The sequence below is a fragment of the Papaver somniferum genome, unplaced genomic scaffold (assembly GCF_003573695.1).
Source record: "Papaver somniferum cultivar HN1 unplaced genomic scaffold, ASM357369v1 unplaced-scaffold_10, whole genome shotgun sequence".
Classification (NCBI taxonomy): domain Eukaryota; kingdom Viridiplantae; phylum Streptophyta; class Magnoliopsida; order Ranunculales; family Papaveraceae; genus Papaver; species Papaver somniferum.
Genome location: NW_020618825.1, coordinates 12,490,498 through 12,515,985, shown reverse-complemented (window position 1 = coordinate 12,515,985; position 25,488 = coordinate 12,490,498). Strand labels below are relative to the sequence as shown.

Below are 25,488 nucleotides of genomic sequence, written 5' to 3'. Positions count from 1 at the left end.
CTTTTTTCCAGAATAAGTAATGACTTAAAAAATGTCAGTCAGTGGCTCGGTCCAAGTCAGGGTATTTCCATATTTAGCTTAAAATAAAAAAACAAACGGTCTAACATCTGACTCGCGGAGAGTTGGGGCTTGACTCACGTTTAGATCGCGAGTCAGATCCAAACAAACGCAGTGGAAGTATACCCATGGCATGGGCCATCTCCTTATTCTCATCGGGGTTTAAGACCCGCAAGAAGCCCAATAACTCAACTTGTTTGAAAGTTGAAACGGAGAAGACGAAATAAATAAAAAACTGAAGAAGAAATTAAAGAAAATAGCCGTTTACATTAAACTTTAGAAACTTCAGAGAGAAAGAAATTCAAAACCTATAAAACTAAAACAATCGTATCTCTCTGTGTTAACACTCCAATCTCTACCAAAGTTATGTAAAAAAAAACCCCAAGTTTTCGTTCTTCATCACTAGAACTGAGTTCATGTACAAAAACCCCAAAATTTCTTGGTGAAATTTGTACTACAATTTTGGGTTTTCTAATTTTGGGATGAAGAAAATAAGAAGAATAGTTTCAGAATCTTAATCATGAGGTAAGTAATCTTTACCGAAAATTCCTTCTTTCTTTCTTAATCACCTGAATAATGTATGAAATTTTTGGATTCAGGTGCATTTTGTTGATTTCGGGTGTGGTTAGAAGTAGAAATTAGGGGTTTTATTCAAGAAATCTTGATTCTGTAAAGAATTTTTTGGTTTTCGTTTATATTTTGAATTACAAGTCGACAACTTATTTGATTTGGGTAGTGGGTTTTATTCAAGATTTAGCTGACCTCCAACTCTCTAACCCTACTGATACCAATAATACATCTAGACTCAAAGCTAGATTCGAGTACCTTTATAACTTAGAAGAGTTATATAGGAAAGATAAATCTAGGGAGGTTTGACTCATGGAAGGTGACATAAATTCACCCTATTTCCATAGAGTTAGTCTCTTTAGGAGAAAAAGAAATGCCATTAGATGGATTAAGAATTCCTTGAATACTATTCTAACTGATAGAGATAGTATTGGAACTTCTTTCATAGACTATTTAAAAAACCTTTATTCTTCCCATCCTCAGCAATTCCAGAATGAAATTCTTGTTGATCTCCCTATAAGTTCTCTGCTGAGGATAACACTCTCTTAAATATTCCTCTTTCTCCGGAGGAAATTAAGAATGATGTCTTCCAAATGGGGGGAAAGAAAGCTCCCGGACCTGATGGCTTCACAAGTATTTTTTATCAAAAATACTGGGATATTGTGGGAGATGCTGTCATTGACATGACACAAACCTGCTTCAAAACTGGGCATATTGCTAAGGTCTTTAACCATACTAATATTGCTCTAATCCCCAAAGTTCCTCTTCCTGAACTTGTCTCTCAGTACAGACCAATAGGGCTCTGTAACTTTATTTACAAAATTCTTTCTAAAACCCCGAATAATAGACTTAAACCCTTTATGAACAATATAATTTCCCAAAATCAAAGTGCCTTTATTCCTAAGAGAAGTATTTCTGATAATATTCTTCTAGCCAATGAGGTCATATATGCTGTCAATCACAATGACAAAGTTGAAGGCATATCTGCTATCGAACTTGATATGTCTAACACTTATGATATGCTTGAATGGGATTTTCTAGAAAAGGTCTTAGCTAAAATGGGTCTCTCTAACCACTGGTTTAAACTCATAAACCAGTGTGTTTCTACTGTCTCCTACTCTGTTCTTCTTAATGGTAGCCCAACTTGGTTTTTCCAACGTGAAAGAGGGATGAGACAGGGAGATCCTCTCTCTCCTTATCTTTACATCATATGCTCTTAAGCTTTGTCTTCTTACATTGATAGTCTTCAGAAGAAAGGTATTTTAGAAGGTATCAAAGTTTGTAAAGATGCTCCTGAAATGACATGTCTTATGTTTGCTGATGATTCCCTACTTTTTTCAAAAGCTACTTTTCAAAAATTTCAAGTCATTAAAGACTATCTTCAAAAGTACTACCTGGCATCCGGGAAAGAAATAAGTTTTGAAAAATCTGGTTTTCGGGAAAGAAACAAACGGTCTAACATCTGACTCGTGGCGAGTCAAGGCTTGACTCAAATTTAGATCGCGAGTCAGATCCAAACAAAGAGAAGTATACCCATCGCATGGGCCATCTCCTTATTCTCATCGGGGTTTAAGACCCGCAAGAAGCCCAATGACTCAACTTGTTTGAAAGTTGAAACGGAGAAAACGAAATAAATAAAAAACTGATGAAGAAATTAAAGAAAATAGCCGTTTACATTAAACTTCAGAAACTTCAGAGAGAAAGAAATTCAAAACCTAGAAAACTAAAACAATCGTATCTCTCTGTGTTAACACTCCAATCTCTACCAAAGTTATGTAAAAAAAAACCCCAAATTTTCGTTCTTCATCACTAGAACTGAGTTCATGTACAAAAACCCCAAAATTTCTTGGTGAAATTTGTATTACAATTTTGGGTTTTCTAATTTGGTGTGAAGAAAATAAGAAGAACAATTTCAGAATCTTAATCACGAGGTAAGTAATCTTTACCGAAAATTCCTTCTTTCTTTCTTAATCACCTGAATAATGTATGAAATTGTTGGATTCAGGTGAATTTTGTTGATTTCGGGTGTGGTTAGAAGTAGAAATTAGGGGTTATATTCAAGAAATCTTGATTCTGTGAAGAATTTTTTTGTTTTCGTTTATATTTTGAATTACAAATCGACAACTTATTTGATTTGGGTAATGGGTTTTTGTTATTTCAGGTGATTTTTGTTTTTCAGATAAGTTTATAAAAGGTAAGGAAATTAGGGTTTTTGTTTTTGGGTTTATTAATGGTGGCTATGGCTGGTAGCGGTGGTGGTGTGGGTATCATGTGTAGTAGCGGGTTGTTGTTGTGATAAAAATTGATGGTGGTTGTGGGTGGTGGGGGTTGTAGGTGGTGGTGGATGGTAGTAGTGGTGCTTAGTACTGGTGGTAATTTTGGGTGCGGTGGTGGCATTTTCTTGATTGAAATTTTTAGGGTTTCCATTTTGTATTAGATCATTGGTTTCATGTACAATTACTTGTAGAAATTAATCCCAGAATGTAGCAATTGATGATACAATACATGGTGATTCTTTTCAGCCAATGTTGTAAACCTTTTCTAATCATTTGGATGTCAACCTAATGTCACAATCTTGTGATTGCAGGTTGTTGTTGTTGTTATGGATAGACAATGATTAGAACACCTCTGAAATCGGCGTCAAAGGGAGTACGAACCCCTGCGAGGACCCCAGGAACCCCAGGAGCACCAAAAGTTCGCGAGGAGAACATATTTGTGACAGTAAGAGTTAGACCTTTGAGCATAAGAGAACAAGCCTCAAACGATCAAGTTGCTTGGAAGTGTAGTGATGAGCATACCATTTTATCTAAGAATTTAAACAACGAACGGTCTACGGTGCCTTACATCTTTGGTAATTCCTCAATGTAAAGAGTTCTTGTTTTATTGTGCTTGAAAGTATTGAATTCAGAATGCTGATATTTGAGTTTGCTTTCTTGTGTACCAATGTCAGATCGTGTATTTGATATGAATTGCTTAACTCAGAGAGTTTATGAGGAAGGTGCTAAGGATGTTGCGTTGTCTCCTCTTACTGGAGTTAATGGTGAGAGATGTTTTTTGATACTCAGAATTGCCCCTTCTTGCTTAGCGATTCAATATCTTGGTTTTACCACATATATGGATGTCTTAATTTTCAATCTGGTTCTTTTCGCAGCAACGATATTTGCATATGGGCAAACCAGTAGTGGTAAGACGTTTACCATGAAGGGGATTACTGAAAGTGCTGTCAAGGACATAGACGATCACATTAGAAACGTAAGTTGATTCATTTTGTTTTGTTGGAAGAAGCATTCTGATATTCGTTAAACAGTTGGTATTTGACCAATTATCTTCAGTTTTTGCTTATGAATTTTGTGTCTGAACATTTCATCGTATATATGTGATATGTGCAGTCTCCAGAAAGAGATTTTGTACTAAAGATTTCTGGCATGGAGATCTATAACGAGACGGTCATGGACTTGTTGAATCGAGACTCTGGCCCCCTTCGCCTTCTGGACGATCCGGAGGTATGTGCTTACCAGCATTTTACGAAGTTTAAGATCCCATTTGATTCATTTTTTTTTTATTTACTTTTTTAATCTTTATGACGTATTGGATTTGTTCTGTATCCTTTTATCTGATTGTAGAAAGGGACAATTGTTGAAAAGCTGGTTGAAGAAATAGCGAAGGACAGTAATCATCTGAGGAGTTTAATAAACATTTGTGAAGGTATGCGTGTTCCTCTGGTTCACTTGTAATGTGTTTTTGTTTTATATTTTGCAATTGTTTTATATACCACTATATATATTTGCAGCTCAAAGACAAGTAGGAGAAACTGCCTTAAACGACACAAGCTCAAGGTCACATCAGATTATAAGGCTGGTGAGTCTGATACTTCAATTCATCAATTTTTGTGGATGTCGTTAAATCTGAATATTGGTTGAATTTATCGTGTCTGTTCCCTGCAATATCATGCCTTTTTGTGTTATTCATCAGCGAATAGTATATTTTAACTTTTAAGTGATTCTGATGAGGCTAATAAAACCTTGTAGAAAGGATCAAAGTACAAAACTAACAAGGTGTTAAAATATTTTGCTTTCAGACCATAGAGAGTTGTCTCCGCGAAAACTCGACCCCTGTAAAGTCATTTGTAACAAGCCTGGTATGTCACACTCCTTAACCCTTCTTTGGGTGTGCAAATTGGATTTTATTAATGTTAAATTTGCTAATTGGGTTGCTGGCTATGTTTGCAGAATCTTGTGGACCTTGCAGGAAGTGAGCGTGCAGCTCAAACAAAAACGGATGGGACAAGACTGAAAGAAGGGTCTCATATCAACCGCAGCCTTCTTACTCTAATGACAGTGATAAGAAAACTCAGGTTGATAGATAAATGGGAACAAGTGGAAGTCCTCTAAATGTGTTTTTGTTCTGACATACACTAACACTTAGTTTTTGTCTGGTTATACAGTGCTGGAGGAAGGATGGGTCATATACCGTACCGAGATTCTAAGCTTACCCGAATATTGCAACCTTCACTTGGGGGCAATTCTCGAACTGCCATTATATGTACCATGAGTCCTGCCTTGAGTCATCTGGAGCAATCACGAAACACTCTTTCATTTGCTAGTAGTGCAAAGGAAGTAAAAAATACTGCTCAAGTGAATATGGTATGTATTCTGCTAACGAAAGAGAAACTGAATTTTATGACATTAGCAAATTTAAACCCTGTTCCATAAACGTCTCTAGAAACTGAATTTAAACCCTGCTGCATGAATTATCTGTCTCCTTTACCTGTACCTCTGCCAAAGAGAAAATGAATCTTGGTTAAGTTTTCGGGTGATAGAAAAGAAACATCACATATGTTTTTTTTCATCACATTTCGCTTCCTTTCTAACAGGTTGTTTCGGAGAAGCAACTATTGAAGAATTTGCAGAATAAAGTTGCTTTGCTTGAAGCAGAACTGCATTCTCCAGAACCTCCTTCATCATCTTTGAAGTCCTTATTGGTAGACAGGGAGATGAAAATCCAAAAGGTGTAGTACTCAATCGTTCAGTTGCAATATCACACCAAGCTGAAGGCCAATAGGTTGAGATTTTTACAATATTGCACCTACTGCTGTAACTTTTAACATTGTGTCTCTTCAATGTACAGATGATGATAGAAATGGAAGAATTGAAGCGTGAGAGAGATCAAGCACAGTCAGAACTTGAATTAGAAAGGAAAATGCAGAAAAATAAAAGGGTATGTGGGTGACTTTAACTTATGTTCTCTTTTTATATTCATTCATTTATTTCTGTCTTTTTGATGAACTTCTGTTCTTGTACTTCAGGGTTCTCCTCGTCACGTGGTCAGGAGTCTTGCATTTCCCACTGAAGATGAGTCAATATCAGATGATCATATTTCATTGAGTGGAAAGAGAAGAAAACTGGCAAGGAATACAATGATGAGGCGGTCAACTGCAGATCCTTCCATGCTTGTGCATGAAATAAGAAAGCTTGAGAAGCGACAGAAACAGCTTGGTGAAGAAGCAAACCGAGCTCTAGAGGTTCTGCACAAGGAGGTCTCGTCTCAAAAATTGGGAAGCCAGGACGCTGCAGAAACCATTGCGAAACTTCTTTCAGAGATTAAGGAGATGAATTTTGCTAGTTCAATTTCAGATGACATCAAAGTGGGAGGGAAAACTAGCCTGAAAGAAGAGATCTCTCGTTTGAACTCGGAGGGAGTCACTATTGCCACTTTAGAAAAACAACTTGAGAATGCGCAAAATTCGATAGACAAGTTGATGCTGTCTCTTCCGTGTAAGGAGAAATTGGGTCCCTCTCCTTTAAGGAACAGCACTAACAGGTCACATATGTTACGCTCACCTTGCTCACCTTTGTCCTCTTATCGGGATGTAAGGGAGTCTGAGCAGGAAAACCAATCTCCCCAAATTGTGAATGCCGTGCACCGTGCTCATACACCGATAGAACCTTGTAAAGAGACACCGAAGAAAGAAGACTACAGGGGTAACTCATCAAGGGAAAGTACAGCGGGCTCAAGGCGTAAAAATTCTGTAAATGTGAAAAGAATGCAAGAGATGTTCAAGAATGCAGCCGAAGAAAACATACGGAGCATCAGAACTTATGTTACTGAACTGAAAGAAAGGGTTGCAAAGCTTCAGTACCAAAAGCAACTTCTTGTTTGCCAGGTAAGAGACACGTGCTTCTTATTTTGTGTCATATAATTGTGATACTCTTTCTTTGCATACTATACTAACCAATTCCGATTGCTATGCTGATATCAGGTATTGGAGCTTGAAGAAAATGAAACTTCAGCATCCGAATCAGGTTTATCAGCTCAGTCTCCAATGTCATGGAGGCTTGTTTTCGAGGAACAAAGGGAACAGATTATCATGTTATGGCACCTCTGCCATGTTTCCATAGTTCATCGGACGCAATTCTACTTGCTATTCAGAGGTGACCCAGATGATCAAATGTATATGGAAGTTGAGCTTCGAAGATTAACATGGTTGGAGCAGAAATTGGCAGAGGTAGGCAATGCAAGCCCGGCTCTTTTAGGAGATGAACCAGCCAGCTCTGTATCCTCAAGGTATATATTTCATTTCTTCATGTTTCTTAGATTAAAGCTAATATTAAAACTTGAACCTGTCTCAACATCTTAAATGCATCACTAAGCAATGAACCAACTCTGTAGATTCGTGCAATAGCCTCTAAAAATTAACCCTTTTCACCCTTTTGCTGTTTGGTTCGCAGTATCAGAGCACTCAAGCAAGAGAGAGAACAACTGGCAAAGAGGGCGACATCGAGACTAACAGCACAGGAACTCGAAATGCTCTACATAAAATGGGATGTCCCAGCAGGTGGGAAACAGAGGAGGCTCCAGCTAGTCAATAAGTTGTGGACAGACCCACATAACATGCAACACATCAAAGATAGTGCTGAAGTTGTCGCGAAACTTGTTGGATTTTGTGAATCTGGAGAACAGATTACAAAGGAGATGTTTGAGCTCAACTTCGCTTTACCTTCTGATAAGAAGCCATGGATGGGCTGGAACCTGATCTCAAACTTACTTCAACATTTGTAAAGAAAATGGTTTTCATTGCCTTTACAAATTCTTTTTGTAACAATCTCTTGTTGAATGAATGTGTTGTAGAGATTAGAAAATTGAAGCTCACTGTTGCGCACCTTGTACTGACCTGACCGTGTATAAAAAAAAAGGAATAAACACTTTATTTTGGCAATGCATCTTCGCTACATTGAGCATGTGCACCATATTAGCTAGGCTTGCTCTCCTTACAACGATGCAATAGCCGCTACACTGCTACATTGGGTTCATTGGCCAGCAAAAGAAAAACAAAAAACAAAAACAACAAACAATCAGCAGGTTATATGTGGTAGATCACACCTAGCATTGATTTGCACGTTTTCTGCACTGTCTATATATAAGATCAATGACAGTGACAATAAATTTCACTGGTGACACAATGATGCACTAAAAACAATTTCAGTACCAATAATATCTCTTTGTTTGAAGAGTTGAAGATTTCCATAAACCAGTAGCAATGAAGACAGAGCAGTAAATTGATCACGATTTATAAAAGGATCAGGATTCATTAAATATATTGGTTTCATGTGATATACTCTACTCCAATAATTCTTTAATTTAACCATGTCACTGTAGTATAATGGTAAGATCAGTTGGTGATGAATGATCAGTGGGTGATGAATGATCCGGATCTAAAAAGTAAGAAAATAATCTGGTAAAGGCAGTAAGTGAGTAAGTCCAAGTATAACCCCTAAAAAATATTAGCACTATTATCTAGAGATCCTAAGAAAAATTGTTACTGCTCTCCGTGGCGTAAATAAAAATGTCAAGTACTCCAGACTTCAGCCTAATAATAGCACATAAAATTTGGGCCTAGTAGACATAGATAGTGAAAAAATAAGTATTTTTTGGGCCTTGGGGGTGGCTTCAGCCAGGGGAAGTCCGGCTGTAGCTCCGCACTTGAATGCTCTACTTGAACCCTTGCTATAAAAATAGGTGTTTGGATGCATTTTGAGATGTCGATTTTGAACTTTCAAAAATAAAAATGTTAGAGATTAAGTTGGGATCAAAATTCGAAAATAAAAAAAAAATCACTTTTTGTGAAATTTTATTTGTTTTTGACTTCTAAATTTGACTTCTTCGTCCAGTATCCAAATATAGTGATTCATCCCACGAGATATGATAGTGATCACCACATGAATGCCACAAACAAATCTCTCTGTCATATGTGATGAATGCCACAGTACCTCTTGGTACCTACTGGCCTGCTAGGGGATCAAAAAATTAAACACAGTGGGTCTTGAGTTTAAGTGTGTCGGACATTTGTCCCAAAGAGGGAAATGAAGAGACCCATGCGGTGAATTAAAATTCAGTTGGAATGCACAACATTATTGCAAAGCAATAAACAATACTAAGAGACAAGAGCAATCAATGAATGGATGAAATCAAAGATGTACAACTATATTCTCAGTATATACCGGACTTGCATAGAGGAGAAGATGCAAGTATAGATGTCCAGATATAGCTAGCTAGAATTGCAAATCAGCAAATCATGGATCATATGTACTAGATGACTGCGCTTCAGCGGTGCTGGGACGACCTAATAGTTGCAAATCAGCAAATCATGGATCATATGTACTGGATGACTGCTTCAGCGGTGCTGGGACGACCATATTAAGGGGCTTGTGTTTGTGACGAAATTTATAACAACTTTTGCAGCAATAACTGTAACAGTGAATTTATAACATTTATAAGCGTTATATTCATCTAACTTTATATTGTAACAATTTTGTAACGTTTCTCTATCTGTTTTAGACCTGATGGCTGAATTTTGTTGGTAATGGACGATCAAGATTAAAATAAAAGTTTAGATGACGGTTTTTTGATCATTTTCATGCCATTTTAGCCGTCAATCGGATCGACTTCCATTCATTTTCATCGCTCCTAACCATAGTCGGAGACGATGATTGTTGACTTAATTTCGAGAAAAAATAACTAATACCCATTCAATTGAATCGATTAAAAATGAAAAAAAAACATTGCAAGCAATGCATTTTTAGGCCCCATAGTGACAGTATAGAAAGGACTCCCTTCGGTCGTCCCGATGACTGCTTCAGCAGTGCTGGGACGACCATATTAGGGGGGCTTGTTTTTGTGACGAAATTTGTAACAGTGATTTTATAACATTTATAAGCGTTATATTCATCTAACATTTATATTGTAACAATTTTGTAACACATTTTGTAACATTTCTGTAACAGTTTTAGATCTGATGGCTGAATTTTGTTGGCAATGGGGTCAATCGGGTCGATTTCCATTCGTTTTCATCGCTCCTAACCGTAGTCGGGGAAGATAACTCTCCGATTGTTGACTCAATTTCGAGAAAAAAATAACTAATACCCAGTCAATTGAAACGATTAAAAATGAAAAAAAAACGTTGCAAGCAATGCATTTTTAGGCCCCATGACAGTATAGAAGAAGCAGTGCATTTTTAGGCCCCATGGCGACTATATTGGTGCATGTTGTATAGCTTTGTGCATAGTCATGTTAACACATTATTTGTATAGATGGAGTAACCTAAAATGTAATGGAAAATTACCACCTGGTTCAATGGGATTCCCTCTCATGGGAGAAACCATTCAGCTATTTATCCCCGGCAACTCGTTAAATATGCCACGCTTCGGCAAGAAGAGAATCTATAGGTAATTATAATGGGCCGGAATTGTATTTTTGTATTCTTCTCCCAGGAGTTGATATAAATTTCTAAGTGGTCGATCATTTTTCACCAGATACGGAACGTTGTTTCGGACCAGCTTGGCCGGTCATCCAGTACGAGGGCATACGTGTTCTTACAGTTGCAATGGATGTTTTGAGCTCAATGGATGATTGAGTAGACCAAGACTGTAGGCCTTGGTTTGCCATGACCTCAATTTTTGCGAGAAGTGTAGTGGCAGAAAATCCTACAACCATACCCCTAATGAAATCTAAAGAACAACTCAGGTGATCATCATAAAATTCATAAAAACATTCATTCGATCTTTAATTTGGATATAAAATTATGAGAAAGCTCTAACTTGGAGAATAAATAATCTTTCTCTCACCTAAATTTCTTGTTTAAGCTCTCAAAAAGATCTCTCTCAATATAAGGTCGCTCGGTCCTTTATATAGGGATTTACATAGTGGATGACAGCTAATGAAGCCTTATTTTCGGATCTGGCGTGCGTCATTAACGCACGCTTACACTGACTCTTCTCGCACATACTCAATAACATCGCACGATCTTCACAATTTACTCGTGATTAAGCTGACGTCACCTGATGCGTCATTCTGAATAAGCTGTACGCGATTGTCTTCACTCGGTATTGATAACCATTACTTCGCATACATTATTGGTGTGCGGTATTTTATATCTTCATTTTGCCTCTTCTCATGTCGTTCTTTTGATAAAGAGAGCGATATGAGAAACCTTAATCTATTCTGTCGCACGCGTTCATCTTTTCATATTCTCTTTTGACGGCAAATTTCCTTAATTTAGGCATGTTAACTTACGCGTGTCCTTTCAACCATTCATTATCTGACATGTCTCTTGTAACCGCCTCTTCCTATCCGTTCATTTTCAATCATCGCATTAATGAAGTAAATATCTTGGGAATCGGGAGTAAATATCTTATTTACTCTCGATTGTCTTCTTCTTTCTTCTTTTTATTCTCTTCCTTTTCTCTCTGCAACTATTGTTTTCTTCTGCTACCGTTCTTCTGATTCTATTGCCGTTCTTCTGATTCAACCTTTTAAAATTGATCACCATCTTACCCTGTTATTATTCTTTTCTTTACCCTTTTCTTATTATCTCTTCATCTTAGTGCTTTACCGATTTTGATTTATCTGATCATCTTTGATTATCGTTTTTTCATTATCCCTCATTCCCATACTAAAAATTCCTCCTGCTGGTTGGAAGAACGACAGAGAATTCGGTAGGATTCGAGAGGAGTTCAAAATTAAATGCTTTGCATTATCTGTTCCTTCCAATTCAAAATTCAACTCTTAACCCCAAGTGGTTCTTGTTTGATCACTGGGATGACCAAAAGATCATCATTTCAGTTGGGAAAATCCTCGCTGGCCTTCTTATTTCTCTTTATAATCCTCAAATTCCTTTGTTCTATAGTATTCTTTCTGATGCAAGATTTTCACGTGCGGTCTTTCAGCTGAGCGGTGATTGCATCATAATTATGGTAGAGTCCCAAAAGGTTAGGAAAATATACGGTAGAGAATTTCTTCGCTCACTATGATATTTTTATCATGAAGAATGAGCCATCTCGTTGGGGTATTCGCTTGCAAAGGAAAGATGGCATCGCAAAAGAGAATAGGATCATGAGAGATAATTATTTACATGACAAAACTAATAATTCCACACGATATTCGAAAGATGATTGATGGAATGTTTTCCCCATCATCCTAAAAGGTCCTTACATTTCTGGTGTTAATGTTGATGGGTCAATTAATCCTCTCCCTGAGGGTTTTCCTGCTTACAATACTTAGGAGTTCAAGTGGATTGAGAGAGAGAGACTGTGGTATGTTATTCATAACTTCGCTTGTTTTCTTTTCATTATTCACCCTATTTTTTGCTCTGCTAATTTCATTGATTTTAGATTGCCAAGTTGAAGAAGGATCTAAAGACTCATGGGAGACAGAGCACGTTGGAAGCGCTACGTTCAATCACTGATGAAGTAAGAAATACCTTCTCTCATATTTTAACAATATTGTTCCTCTGTTTCTTATCTTCATCTGTGTGTGAAGGTTGAAGCTGGAGAGGTTAGTGGTTCTGGCGAAGCTGTAGGTGTTAAAGGTAAAGGTGTAGTTCGCAACAAGAAGACTGCTTCTAAATCCTCTTCCAAAAATCCTTCAAAGAAGCGAAAATCAACTTCTCCCTCTTCTTAAAGTTCTCACTCTGGCCATGATTATGATATTCTTCTCACTGAAGACTCTTCAATCATCTCTTCTATGGAGCAGCTATCTAGCATCTTTTCTGACTCCATGTCAGCAATTGGAAATGAGCCATTAAATCGCGCATGTTAAACTGTTGTGAAGATATGTGATGCCCCTAATTTGGAGGATGAATCCATTCGCGGAGTTGCATCGGCATTGAGTCCAAGCTTTCAATATTCACTTGGCTCTTCGGTAATCTCTATGCTTTCGCCTTTTCTTAGATGATGTTTTGATATCTTTGATTATGTATAATACTAGCTTTATGTCTTCGCAGATGGCCCACATGTCATATGCGGTTTCTTCGGACTATCAGAAAAAACTTCGCTCTCTTGAAGCTAAGAATACTAAAATTGTAGCTGAGGTTTCCTCTTATACGAACGATATATCCGATCTTCGCAATAGGAATGATCAGTTAGTTGGTGCGTAACTCTTTATTTCTTCTGCCAATCTATTTGTTCATATCTTTCGCTCCCCTTGTAATTGTCTATTATTGCAGAGATTTACATCCTTACTGATGAGGCGTCTTCTTTATTTCGCTCGCTTCATCATCCTGTCGATGATGATACTCTCCTTGAGCATCTTAATGCTTCCATAAATAACTTTGATAATGACAAAATAAAAACCCTTTCCTTGGAGGATCTCAAGGATAAGTACCAACTTCTTAATATTGATCACATGAGTTATTTATCTACGAGTAATGGTTTTAAACGTCGCTTCTTGGAATCCAAAGAAAGGATTAGGGTCTTAGAAGCAAGAATTAACACCCTTATTAATGAGAAGGATAAGGTTGCTCTCAAAGGTGCTAAAGCTTTGAAGGAATTTCAAGAAACCATCCTTCAAGTTCAAATAGAGCGAGATCTTGCTATAAGCGAATAGGACGCACTTATTGAACGAGGGAATTTGATCCGTTCCCGACTTATTATAGAGAGTGATACTGAGTTTGAATGGGCTGCTAGGATTTTAGATAATGCCAAAAATGATTTAGCTGTAAATGTTAGCCTTGAATCGGATCATACTTCCTTGGTTAAGGATATTATTTCTAATAAAGAAGGTTGTTTATTATACTTTTTCCTTTGTCATTTCTTGAAAAATATTCTTAGGTGATATTTACCTTATGATCTTCTTTGGCAGAGGCTGAGAAGGAATTTCGTGAGCAAATTAAGGATCTAGAGGCGAATCTTGCCTCTCTTGAGGGTCTGGAGGCGAAGCTTGCCACTCATGAGGGTCTGGAGGCGAAGCTTGCCGCTCGTGACTCTCGTAACTGTTTCCAATTATAGCAAGGATGCTATTCGCGTCCGTGATGCGGCTATTAAGAAAGTCTGTGCTGATAATGGCATTCCTCTTTCAAAGTATAATCTTGCTGATGTTCCTCCTAACGAAGAAAATTCCGATATCTCTGATAGCAAAGGAGAACATGAGGATGATGAGGTGACTGATGAGGAAGGTAAAAAATCTGAAGCTGAGGAGGTAGTTGAAGACAACATAAGTAAGAAATAGTTCTTTTGTTCTTGAAGATCTTTTCTACTTTGTAAATCCTTTGTTAGTTCTTTGCACATGTATAATATTTCCCAACTTTTGAATCTTTTTCTTCAATGTAAACTTTTTGAATGTTTGGAACTCCTTTAATGTAAATTCTCCTTGGTATATACCTGTATTTATAAAATAGCAAAAAACTGTTCTTTCAAGCAATTGGAGTTAATTTGGTGGTAATAACGTGTGCGAAAATATCTAGTCATAAATAGCCAATGCGTGAGTCTATCATATGGGGGCGAATAACACCTTTCTATATGCTTGCTTTCCCATACTTGCCTCTGTTAGTCGTCACAAGATGATTGAATTATGCAAATATTGAGTTATGAAAGATGATTTTTTATCATGTATTGGTGTATCTAGCTTGTGCGGTGATCTATTATGTATCTGTTAGTTTTACCTTACCTTTGTTTGTTGCCTCATCTATGTTCTTTTTATTTGTTTCACGTCTATGCATCTGCTGATTTCTTCTTGTGAGAAATGCCCTTTGTATTTTCAGTATGCGATGATATTCGCAAGCTTACTTGTTCTCTCATTATTATATCCTGCAAAACAATGATTATTAACCTCTGTTTTATTTTTCTCATGAGGTCTTATTTAGCCTTCCTAATTAAAGGTCTTATTTTCCCTAATATATGATTTTGTTTCTGTGCGAAGAGATCGCAGGAGGCCTTTACATGCTGATGTAACACCCCATTGATATCGCCTTATCATCTTCTTGTATTATTGCCTCTGCAGGTTTTATTGACACACAAATACGATAAGCCTGAATACTCCCGTGAGTAAAAAGCCTCATGATATTTGCGTCTTTTGATACAATTGAACTCCCTAATGGAGGGTGTTGTCCTTATATTCCCCCTGATTGCCCCTTCAAGGAGGCTTACCCCTACCGGTTTAGGGTGGGATCCATCCAGTGATGCAACAACCAGTTGTTTTCGCAGTCTCTTATCCCTCCACCGATATTGCTTATGGTTTCGAGACCGTACCCTAAGTGTGGTTTCTTCGGACCGAGTGCATCATAGTTAAGACTTTTCAAGAGCGTCCAGGTACGCTCTAGACGCCCCAGGAACTCTTGACTCAACCGTGTAACTCGGCGCCTTGATCGAGTTTCTGCACTTCTTAGGAGATACCTTGTCACCTTAATATTTCGATTTAGGCGCCTCTCCTGGATGGGCTTTTATTTCACCCCAAATCTCCATGAATCAAGATCCAAGGTCGATGTAGCTTTCACTTGAGTCATGCTAACTAGGTTTTCCCAATTATGATGCGCGTTAGGTCTTATTATTGCTTCTTGCTGTATGCGAACTAGGGTGCACGCCATAATTGGATACCTAGCCTCCCTAATTGGAGTCTTTACTTCTGATGCCTTCTATTAAGGTCTTAGTTTTACCTTTTTCTTGTTTGATAACTATCATTGAAGATTTTTTTCTTTCTTTATTTGGATTCATATCCTTGATTAATATAATAATGATATCTTCTTGTTTTCCTTGTTCGCCTACGTGATAATCATCTTTTTTGTTTTTATGCCTGAGGAAACTTGCTTCTTTCCTTCTCATTCTACGCTTCATTGAGTTCGCGTATGTTATCCAATATATTGATTCGCATGAGTTCCATTGCTTCTGGTGAGTGAAAAGATCATATCTCTTCCGATATATTTGATTCCATAGATCATTAGATGATTCTCCTTTCTTTTCATCTGCCAACTCATACTTTCCATCCCCAATTACTTTTCTGATTCTGTATGGTCCTTCCCATATGCTTTCCATGCTTCTTTTATTATTTTTATGGTATAGCGGTTTCTGCCTCAACACTAAATCTCCTTTCTGAAATTTGCTTTGGTGTTCTTGTGCAGCTGTTGTCGCCTTTGCAGAAGTCTTTCTTATTTCAATTTCTTTACTTACAACATATACCATTAATCTCTCGTCTTTCTGGCTTTCCTGGATCTGTTTCTTCTAATTTCTTCACTTGTTTGCATGTTCTTCACTTTTTTCAACATCAATCTCATGACATGTTTTACCTTCATTTGGATCTCCTCTGATTACTCCAACACCTTGAGTTAGAGGAAACTTGATGCATTGGTGGAAAGTTGATGCCACTCCTAGAATACCATTTAACCAGGGTCTTCCTATCAGAGCATTATAGGGTGATTCTATATCAACGACGCAGAATACGATTTCGGTTGATAAACTCTTTAGAGGATTTCACATCGTTATTTCCCCTTTTGGCTTGTTGGATGTTCCACTGAAACCATAAATCTTATAAGTTGATGGGATTAGTTCCTCATCTCTACCACCTATAGTCTTGTATGTGATAAAACAAAATATCAACTGAACTTCCAGGATCAATCAATATCTTATTGATGGTCCATGTGTCTGCGTTATCCTCTTCATCTTCATCATCTTTTTCTTTTGGATTGTTTTCTATCTTGACCACTAATGGGCTATCATGCGGTTCCCCACCTCCTGGTACTTCTTCTGCGTTAAAGGAAATAGGTTGCTTTTTTCATTCCTTCAAGGGCGATATCTTCGCAAGGTTCAATATCTCTCTTCCATCACTTTCTCTTGCATAAACTCGAATCAAGACGTTATCATGGAAATATTATATGCTCTTGAATGAAGGTATTATGGAATTATAATATAGATTCTTTGCCTTCGCTCCTACTTCAATCAAATATGTATTCCTTCCTGTTTTCGCACCTGGTGCGCGACCTTCTAGTGGTGGTGGTTGTGGTAAATTCTGCGGTTGCTGTACCAGAAAGTGATTTAACTCCGCCTGATCAATCATTCTTAGTATGATTTTTTTCACATTCTTACAGTTGTTTGTTTTGTGACCATGGAAGCGATGATAAGCACAAAATTCTCTACTTCTCCTCCCTGGTGGTGGTTCATTTCCCATATTTGGTGGTGCTGGTATTTCTTCCATCAAAATTATGGTTTCCCATATTTTGTCTATTGCAGTATTTAGATGCAGCATCTTTATGTGCTCCCAGACTACTTTATTACCTCATTGACCTTGATTATGATATTTCTTTTGGCCTCCATATACTTCTGTCTAGTTATCAAGTCTTTGAATCTTATTATTTCCTCCAAGATTATGGAACTGTCTTTCTCTTTCAAATTCTTCTTGATCCCGACTACCCATTGCTACTAGCTTCTGTTGATCTTCAACCATCACCTTTTCTTATCTTCCTTGAGATGTGCTTGAAACTGTGTTTGTTATTTTTGGGAGTAGACTTGTAGTCCCTGCTTTTGTACTTGTGTTCGCAACATGATAAGATTCCATTTCTTTTTGGTTTTCTTCAAGAGCGATGTACTCCTCCTGATACTCGCGTAACTCTGTCATTGATATGGTATTTTTGACTCTGAATATCTGCGTGTACAACAAGTATGTTGCAAAGAGTGCATTAATGAATGCTAGTATGAGGTTTCTCTCATCTACTCGACCAGCCATGTCACTACACATGGTTCTCCACCGCATGGTTAAGCTTCGCAGGCCCTCATTTGTCCTTCTTCGCAGACCAAACACCTACTCTATGCCTGGGCTTAATACATTATTACTGATATATGCTCTTAGGAATATTGACCGTAGATGGTCAAATGACCTTATTGTTCCCGTGGGTAAGCCCTCGAACCACTTCAGAGCTTCTCCTGATAAGCTAGATGGAAAATATTTGCATAGAACCGCATCATGATCTTCCCACTGTCATAAAGATCTCACATAAGCTTTTATGTGTTGTATCGCACAAGTGGTTCCATCAAAAATATTAGTGAACACAAGTAAATTTCACTTAGGTGGTATTCTCGTCATCTGAATTTGCCTCGCAAATGTCTTTTTTCCTGCTTCTTCAATGTCCTCATCCAATTGTCGCCTTCCTTCCTCTCTTCTTGTTGTCATCATTTCTCTTACTTCTGTTAACTCTCTTAAGATTTGTTCATTCACCACTTGGTCTTGTTGCATTGGCCTTTTCAACCTTGCTTGCCCTTTTCTATTTTCACGCCTGTTCCGACGTATCACCTCTTGTAGTTCTTGTTCTTCGGATTCTTCTCTTCTTCTCATACGCCTCTCTCTATCGTCTCTTGCATCAATATGTGCGATGTTATGTCTCTCAGCTTCGTCTGCGCGATCTCGTTGATGTGTTAGCATTTCTATTCCATGCAATATCATTCTCCCTTGTTCTGAGTCATTCTCATTATCTTGATCATGAAGAACGCGGTACCGCTCGCCTTGTTGTTCATGTCTATTACCTCTATTACCCTCTTGCTTGCGGTAACCTTCGCGATGCTGTACGTACCGATCATCAGTCGGTTGTTGTTCTATGCAATGTTCATCGCGTGGACCTTGTAAATCGTCATTTATTTGAAAGTTCTAGGCAATGTTATCAAAAGGTGGCTCTTGTCTAATATCTCTTCTACTAGATTGTCTACGTCTTGATGTATTCCTTCTTTACCTTGACCTTGAGCGGGTGGTGCTTCTTGATATTTGCTCTTGTAATCTTAGGTTCTCTTCTCTTAACTCATTATTCTGGCGCGTCAGATTCGCACACTCTTCATCTTCTCTCCTCCTTTCTGCAACCAGTCTCTGTCGAAGGTCTTCGATTGTCATGTTCTCTTCATTTCCTTTTATAAGTCCTTCCTCTACAGTCCTTTGTTGTTGTTCTTCTTCTATTGAATCTGTTTGTGAAGTATGAACGCTTACTCTATCATAATTGATGGTATTGTTCTCCGCTGGTTCGGGATGGATCTGTGTTTGTACTTGATTTCCCCTATTATTTCTTTCTCTCATCCTTGATGATTCAGCAGCTTCACTTCTCCTTCTTCCAGCGATATTTCTGCTCCTTCTGGTTTCTACTGCTTGTTCTGCTGCAATTACTTGTCTCACCATCTTTTCTTTCGGTAATAATTTTTTCGCATTTCAAAGACAAAAATACTCTTTCGAGGACCAAAGATTTTACTAATGATGATTGTTTTTCTGAAACAACAAAGATTGTTCATTGAATCTTTTAGATCTAAAGTTTCAAGCTTTTCCAAGATTATGAATACTTCTACCTTGTTTTTAAGAAATTCCACCAACAGGTTATATCACTCCGAGCTGATTTCTAGCGCCAAAATGTAGTTGCAGAAATCCTACAACCACACCCTTAATGAAATCTAAAGACCAACTCAGGTGATCATCATAAAATTCATAAGAACATTCATTCAATCTTTAATTTGGATACAAAATTATGAGAAAACTCTAACTTGGAGAACAAACAATCTTTCTCTCTCCTAAATTTCTTGTTTAATCTCTCAAAAAGATCTCTCTCAATACAAGGTCGCTCGGTCCCTTATATAGGGATTTACATAGTGGATGACAGCTAATAAAGCCCTTATCTTCGGATATGGTGTGCTTCATTAACGCATGCTTACACTGACTCTTCTCGCACATACTCTATAACATCGCACGATCTTCATACTTTACTCGTGATTAAGATGACGTCACCCGATATATCATTCTGAATAAGCTGTACGCGATTGTCTTCTCTAGGTATTGATAACCATTACTTCACATACATTATTGGTGTTCGGTATTTTGTATCTACAAGAAGGTGATTTTTCAAAGCTTCTGTCCTGAGGTAATCCAGATTTATGTTCGGTATTCTGTATCTACAGATGTACTTGTGAATGTAACTACTCGTTGTTATTGCATTAACAATTCCCCCTAAAATAGTAGTGAATGAATCCATGTACCACAACTCCACTAACTTCCTTTCTTGTTGCAAGATGAAATAGTTGAATTCTGGATCAGTTGATATTACCGGGTTTTGGGTCCCACTAATTCTCGATCAGTTGATATTTTCCTTTCTTATCAATATAATCCGATAAGAGTTGGGTCTCATTAATAATTTTATTTATATAAACTAATAAGAGTTGGGTCTCATGAAATATTTAACTGATAAAATAAATAATAAAAAAAATTCTAAATATAATAACCGGTTTGGATAGAGAAAAGCAGGGAGCGTTTTTTTCTTCAATCGCTGGCGATCTTCCTTCCAACTCCAGTATTTTTCCCACCATCGCCCGGCCTTCTCTCAAGCGCGCGCTGGGTTGTCTGACTCAATGTTCAAACCAACAAATTTGTTGATTTGAACATCCAAATTCCATGTTTGTTGAGTCCATAATGGGAGCAAAATGAACAAATTTGGAGTTTGTTCATTCCATAGGAACTGCTCTTAGGTGTTAGATATGGACGTTGTTGTCGTTTACAGTATAATATAGGTAGCACAGTGCCTCGTGCCTCGTGGAGTGGCAGCTACAAGGGGATCGAAAAATTAAACATAGTGGGCCTCGAGTTAGAGGTGGTTGGAAATCTTTGTGAAGGGGGATTGAACTTCTCACCGATGAATTAAAAATCAGTTGGTAAGCACAACATTATTGATATGCACTAAATAAGGGTAATCAATGTATGGATGGAATAGGGCTGAAGGAGGAAGGGAAGGCAAGCACATGATTAGAGGTACAAGTATTTTATAAGAGACCAGACTTGCATGGAGGAGTAGTTGCAAGTACAGATCAAAATATTATGTACCTCATGGATATGTATTACTATTTTGGTGTATGTTTTATAGCTTTGGGCATAGTCAAATTAACACACTATATGTATAGATGGAGTAACCCTAAATGTAATGGGAAATTACCACCCGGTTCTATGGGATTCCCTCTCATCGGAGAGACCATTCAACTATTCATCCCGGCAACTCGTTAAATATGCCACGCTTCGTCAAGAAGAGAATTGCTAGGTAACAATTAATAATGGGAAATGTACTTTTGTATTTCTAGTTTGTGATTTTAATTTCAAACCATTAACAACTGTCGATCAGTTTTCACCAGATATGGAACGTTGTTCCGGACCAGCTTGGCCGGTCATCCAGTGGTAATATCAAATGACCCAGAGTTTAACTATTTCATCTTGCAACAAGAAATAAAGTTAGTAGAGTTGTGGTACATGGATTCGTTCACTACCATTTTCGGCGGAACTATCAATGCGTCAACGGCTAGTATTTATATTCACAAGTACATTAGAAACGTGATTTTAAATTATCTTGGAACAGAAGCTTTGAAAAATCAGCTTCTCGCTAAAATTGAGATCATGGCAAACCAAGGCTTACAGTCTTGCTCGACTCAATCCTCTGTGGAGCTTAAAACATCCATTGCAAGTGTAAGATCACGTCTATCTTAAATGTTGTTTTTATGGCTGATTTTGTGTGCACTCTCGTAGTAAATGGTTTTACTACACACATATAACAGATTAATTTTTGGTGCAGATGGTATTCGAATTAACGTCGATGGAGTTATTTGGTTATGATTCTTCCAAATCATCAAAGTTCCTAAGTAAGATGTTCACCGACTTCTTTTCAGGTCTTATGACCTTTCCCGTAAACATTCCTGGTACTGCTTTCTACCGACGTATGAAGGTAATAGAGCTTATTATCAAAATGTAATTCATCAACAAGTTTACACTACCTTAAACTGATTTCTAATTGTAACTCTGCATGGTTAAAATACAGAACCGAAAAAAGGCTGTAGAGCTTATGAAGGATATTCTGCAGGAGAGAATCAACTCAGCAAAGAAGCGCCGCGGTGATTTTCTTGATCAACTCATAGATGACATGAAAAAGGAGGATTTCTTGACTGAAGATTTTGTGGTTTATATGATGTTTGGGCTTCAGCTTGCCAGTTTCGTGTCTATTTCTGCGAATCTGACAAGGGCTATAAGGTTAATGACAGAAAATCCTTTAGTGATCAAGGAAGTAAAGGTTGGTGCTATACATTCTTTCTAACCATCCATTTTATATCCAAAATTACAACATTTCACGAACATAAATTTGAAAATATTCAATGATCGATTCCTGGTTTTTGTAGCAAGAGCATGAAGCAATTTGTAGAAGAAAGTAAAATATGGATGCTTCACTTACATGGACAGATTTTAAATCAATGAAATTTACATCCCAGGTATGCAATCTAAATACAAGAGTGCTGCATATTAAAAATGAGCACCGAAAAAGGTTAAAACCCATCCGCCCGGTTAAGCGTAGTTAATAATATCCATTGAGTATAATTTTTGCAGGTACTCAATGAAACATTTAGGATGGCCAACATTTCCCTAGGGATTTTAAGGAGGGTGATCAAAGACATCCATATAAACGGTACACGATTACTACTAATTTATAAGTAACAGAAATTCTGAATTGAGCTCTAATATGACAGTACATTCATTGTAATCAATCAGTATATTATCCTTTGCAGGATATGTAATCCCAAAAGGATGGACCCTTATGGTTGTTGCTACAGCTATTCACATGAACCCAAAAAAGTTTGATGACCCCTATACATTTAATCCATGGAGATGGAGTGTAAGTTGCTGTATGTTAATGTTTGTTTCAAATTATTTTTCTGTAGATACTATTTTTTTTTTAATCTTTTTGTCCATTTCAAGAACATTGGGCCAAATTTATCAGCAAAAGATTTTGTGCCATTTGGTGGTGGGATGAGGAGTTGTGTGGGAGCTGAGTTCACCAAGGCGTTGATGTCTGTATTTTTGCATGTCTTGGTCACAAAGTTCAGGCGAGTAATTAGAATGGACATGAACCACATGGTCTTCAAACGTCGAGACTCATTTACTTCTTAATTTATTGGAAATTCTAACTGATTTTTCTTTATTATTGATCAGTTCGACAAAAGTAGAAGGAAATGCACCACCGGGGGAAGGTTTTCACGTTAAAATTACAGCAACTTAAGTCGGCATGGCTCAAAATACCAACAATAATTACATTAGCCTTTTAGGACATGATGATCATTAGATAATACTTGTGATTTTGTTCAAAACAATAAAAAAGAAAAAAAAATTCTTGTGAGCAGATCAGTCTGTTCCATGTTATATATTAATATATCGTATAATTCGTATCCCAAATACTTATCAATTCCTTATGATTTAATATGGGTTTGTCATAAAAATAGTTGGGATTTTTCTCTCTTTTTTCTTGTTTTTTTCCTTTAATATTTTACTGCCAGAGATTTGCTCAAACTAAATAAATATAATCTTTACTTCCAGACACTTTTTTATTTAGGTTCATTGCTTATAATGAGATAATGCTCTACATGAACATGGAAGTTTAAATATTTTTTGGAAATATGTCGTCAACAGCGCCCATCTCAGTGAAATCAACTAATCAATATCGTCCATAAAAGTCTCCCCATGCTCCTATTTCGCTCCAGCTGACTCATCTATCATGGTCATGTTGTCGATTCTCCAAATAGGCAGAGAATAATATTTTTTTTGCATCGAACGAATGATACAAACTCTCCAATGTGACATGATTTTCCTGTAATTTTTCAACACCCATTAGATGACAATGTTTAAAATGTTTACCGATTACCTTTTCGAAGGGATTGTATATATGCAAACCTCTGTCATTAAATCTTCAACAAAGTATTGTGCCCAACAGTTCGTCTAAACGAAGTCTTTGGTAACTTCAAAAATCTTGGATATTTTGTTACTTCCATATGTTCCTACCTTCACTTGGAATACAATCTGGCGACACATTACCTCATAAAGAACCTTGAATACATATTGTACTCCCTGATCCTATTTCAAATTTATAGGTTGTTAATAGATCTTTTACCAAAAGTTGACATCTTTAACGTTGAATATTTATGAAAAAGTTATGGTATTTTGGATCGTTGCTTTCTAAGATTGTAGTTTTTAAAATTGGCCTCTTCAAGTCCCACGGCTTTCTAAGTTTATATATCCTGTTTGTTTTTAATATTTTAGTTAGCCATATTAAGTTTGTTACTAACTTTAAACTTGATGTCATCTTCTACCGTGAACTTTATGTGATTTCAGAATCGAAATAGTTATACCTCTTCCCTTCGTATCAAGTAATCCGTCGTATATCCCAACAATTCTTCTAAATCAATTCCTTTCTTTTTTCGTTTCCGGACCATCGGTAGCCATTATTATCAAACGCAATCTGTCTAATTTTTGTTGATGTTATGTATTTGCAATGTTCATTTTTCTTAAATAAATAGATTGTGGAAAAACTAAAAAATAAAAGAACATAAGTATTACATCTGGTCTAAGTTACTATGTCCAAAATACTCCGGACACTGCTTTTGGTGCCTTATTTCCTAAAATTCATCGTTGCATTCTAGACAATACATGCAACACCAATCATTTGCGAAGTGAGCTATTTGCGCAAGTGTGGTCAATGTATCCCTTACCTGTAATAATAATAACAACACGTCAATTTTTTTCAAGGCGTCCAGTTGTAAATGGTATGAATCTAATAGATTTGAATTGTACCTCAATCTTAGATATCACCTTCTTCTCACATAACATAGTAATTGAGGAAGGACAAATCTTGACCCCTCTTTACATAGGCAAAGTTAGCCAAACTATGTTTTGAAATTGTCTTACGTGGAAATTATTATTAATTCATATTTTAGTCGGCTCTTATTGAAGCCGATCTAATTAGTCCTACAAAAAGTTAATCTTAAATTTTTGACCTTATTTCTTGACCAAATTATTGAAGTATTCTCAGTCATGTTCTGCTTTGTGTGATCCACCCATATGTATCTACTCTACCTTCTAACCTAGTGAATGAAACCTATACATATTGATCCGAAATTTGATATTGTTGATTTGTAATCAAGAGGTCGCATGATTTGAGAATGTAAAATATAAAAAATATTCTATAAACATCGGAGGAGAAATTTAGATTTATGATTTAGAGTTTTTTATGATGATTTTGATGAAAAAACATAGTTTTCAAACAAATATTTTAGAATGCAAATACATTTTCCTGGTCAATAATGTTTTATATCGGGAATTGAGTGAAAGTTGTTGTCTTCGTAGGTAGTTGTCGCGAAACAACTCGACATTGATGGTCTTTCAGGAAAAAAATATGTAATAATACTTGAGAGAGCGATAATGTTCTCTTGCGCGGGTACACCAATTTTCTTTATATAATACGGATACCGTTTCGGTAATTCAACAGTCATGATCATATTGTCTTATACGTTCTGGTATCAACCTCGAAATATTTGATCTTTGTTCTTATCAATGGTGCTAAAAACAACCAATTACATCTTTCACAATACAATGTTGCATGTTTTGTGAAGATTTTTTTTTTTACTCGGTCAATAAAACTCACTAAAAAGCAAAAGTTATTATTATCCACTACTATTACCAACACCCACCACCATAAAAACCATCCACCGCCGCTATTTCTTCCACCAATAGTAATGTTACCGCCTCCACCATTTACAAACACCCGCCACCTTTTATACTAACCCT

The 25,488-nt window shown here is 36.9% G+C and overlaps 3 protein-coding genes across 4 annotated transcripts; all 3 read left to right on the top strand.

Annotated features, from left to right (window-relative positions):
* The first annotated feature begins 2,290 nt into the window (after nt 1–2,290).
* LOC113326820 (kinesin-like protein NACK2) lies at nt 2,291–7,816 on the top strand. 2 transcript variants are annotated; one of them, XM_026574494.1, is made up of 16 exons: nt 2,291–2,555; nt 2,786–2,818; nt 3,212–3,475; nt 3,575–3,664; nt 3,776–3,876; nt 4,014–4,127; nt 4,248–4,329; nt 4,415–4,482; nt 4,703–4,762; nt 4,854–4,978; nt 5,069–5,267; nt 5,498–5,632; nt 5,752–5,841; nt 5,930–6,787; nt 6,884–7,188; nt 7,353–7,816. In XM_026574494.1, exons 3-16 carry the CDS (start codon nt 3,238–3,240, stop codon nt 7,681–7,683), a joined length of 2,796 nt encoding a protein of 931 aa, XP_026430279.1. In that variant the 5' UTR covers nt 2,291–2,555; nt 2,786–2,818; nt 3,212–3,237; the 3' UTR covers nt 7,684–7,816. The 2 variants fall into 2 exon arrangements, with proteins under 2 accessions (XP_026430279.1, XP_026430280.1); XM_026574495.1 differs by lacking the exon at nt 2,786–2,818.
* Nucleotides 7,817–21,240: 13,424 nt separating this feature from the next.
* On the top strand, nt 21,241–22,277 carry LOC113326602 (cytochrome P450 87A3-like). The gene is made up of 4 exons (XM_026574299.1): nt 21,241–21,351; nt 21,458–21,607; nt 21,701–21,949; nt 22,056–22,277. The coding sequence occupies exons 1-4, from the start codon at nt 21,283–21,285 to the stop codon at nt 22,086–22,088; spliced, it is 501 nt and encodes a 166-aa protein (XP_026430084.1). The 5' UTR covers nt 21,241–21,282; the 3' UTR covers nt 22,089–22,277.
* LOC113326358 (cytochrome P450 87A3-like) lies at nt 22,092–22,930 on the top strand. The gene is made up of 5 exons (XM_026574102.1): nt 22,092–22,145; nt 22,261–22,339; nt 22,440–22,546; nt 22,630–22,757; nt 22,864–22,930. Exons 1-5 carry the CDS (start codon nt 22,092–22,094, stop codon nt 22,928–22,930), a joined length of 435 nt encoding a protein of 144 aa, XP_026429887.1.
* Nucleotides 22,931–25,488: the final 2,558 nt, after the last annotated feature.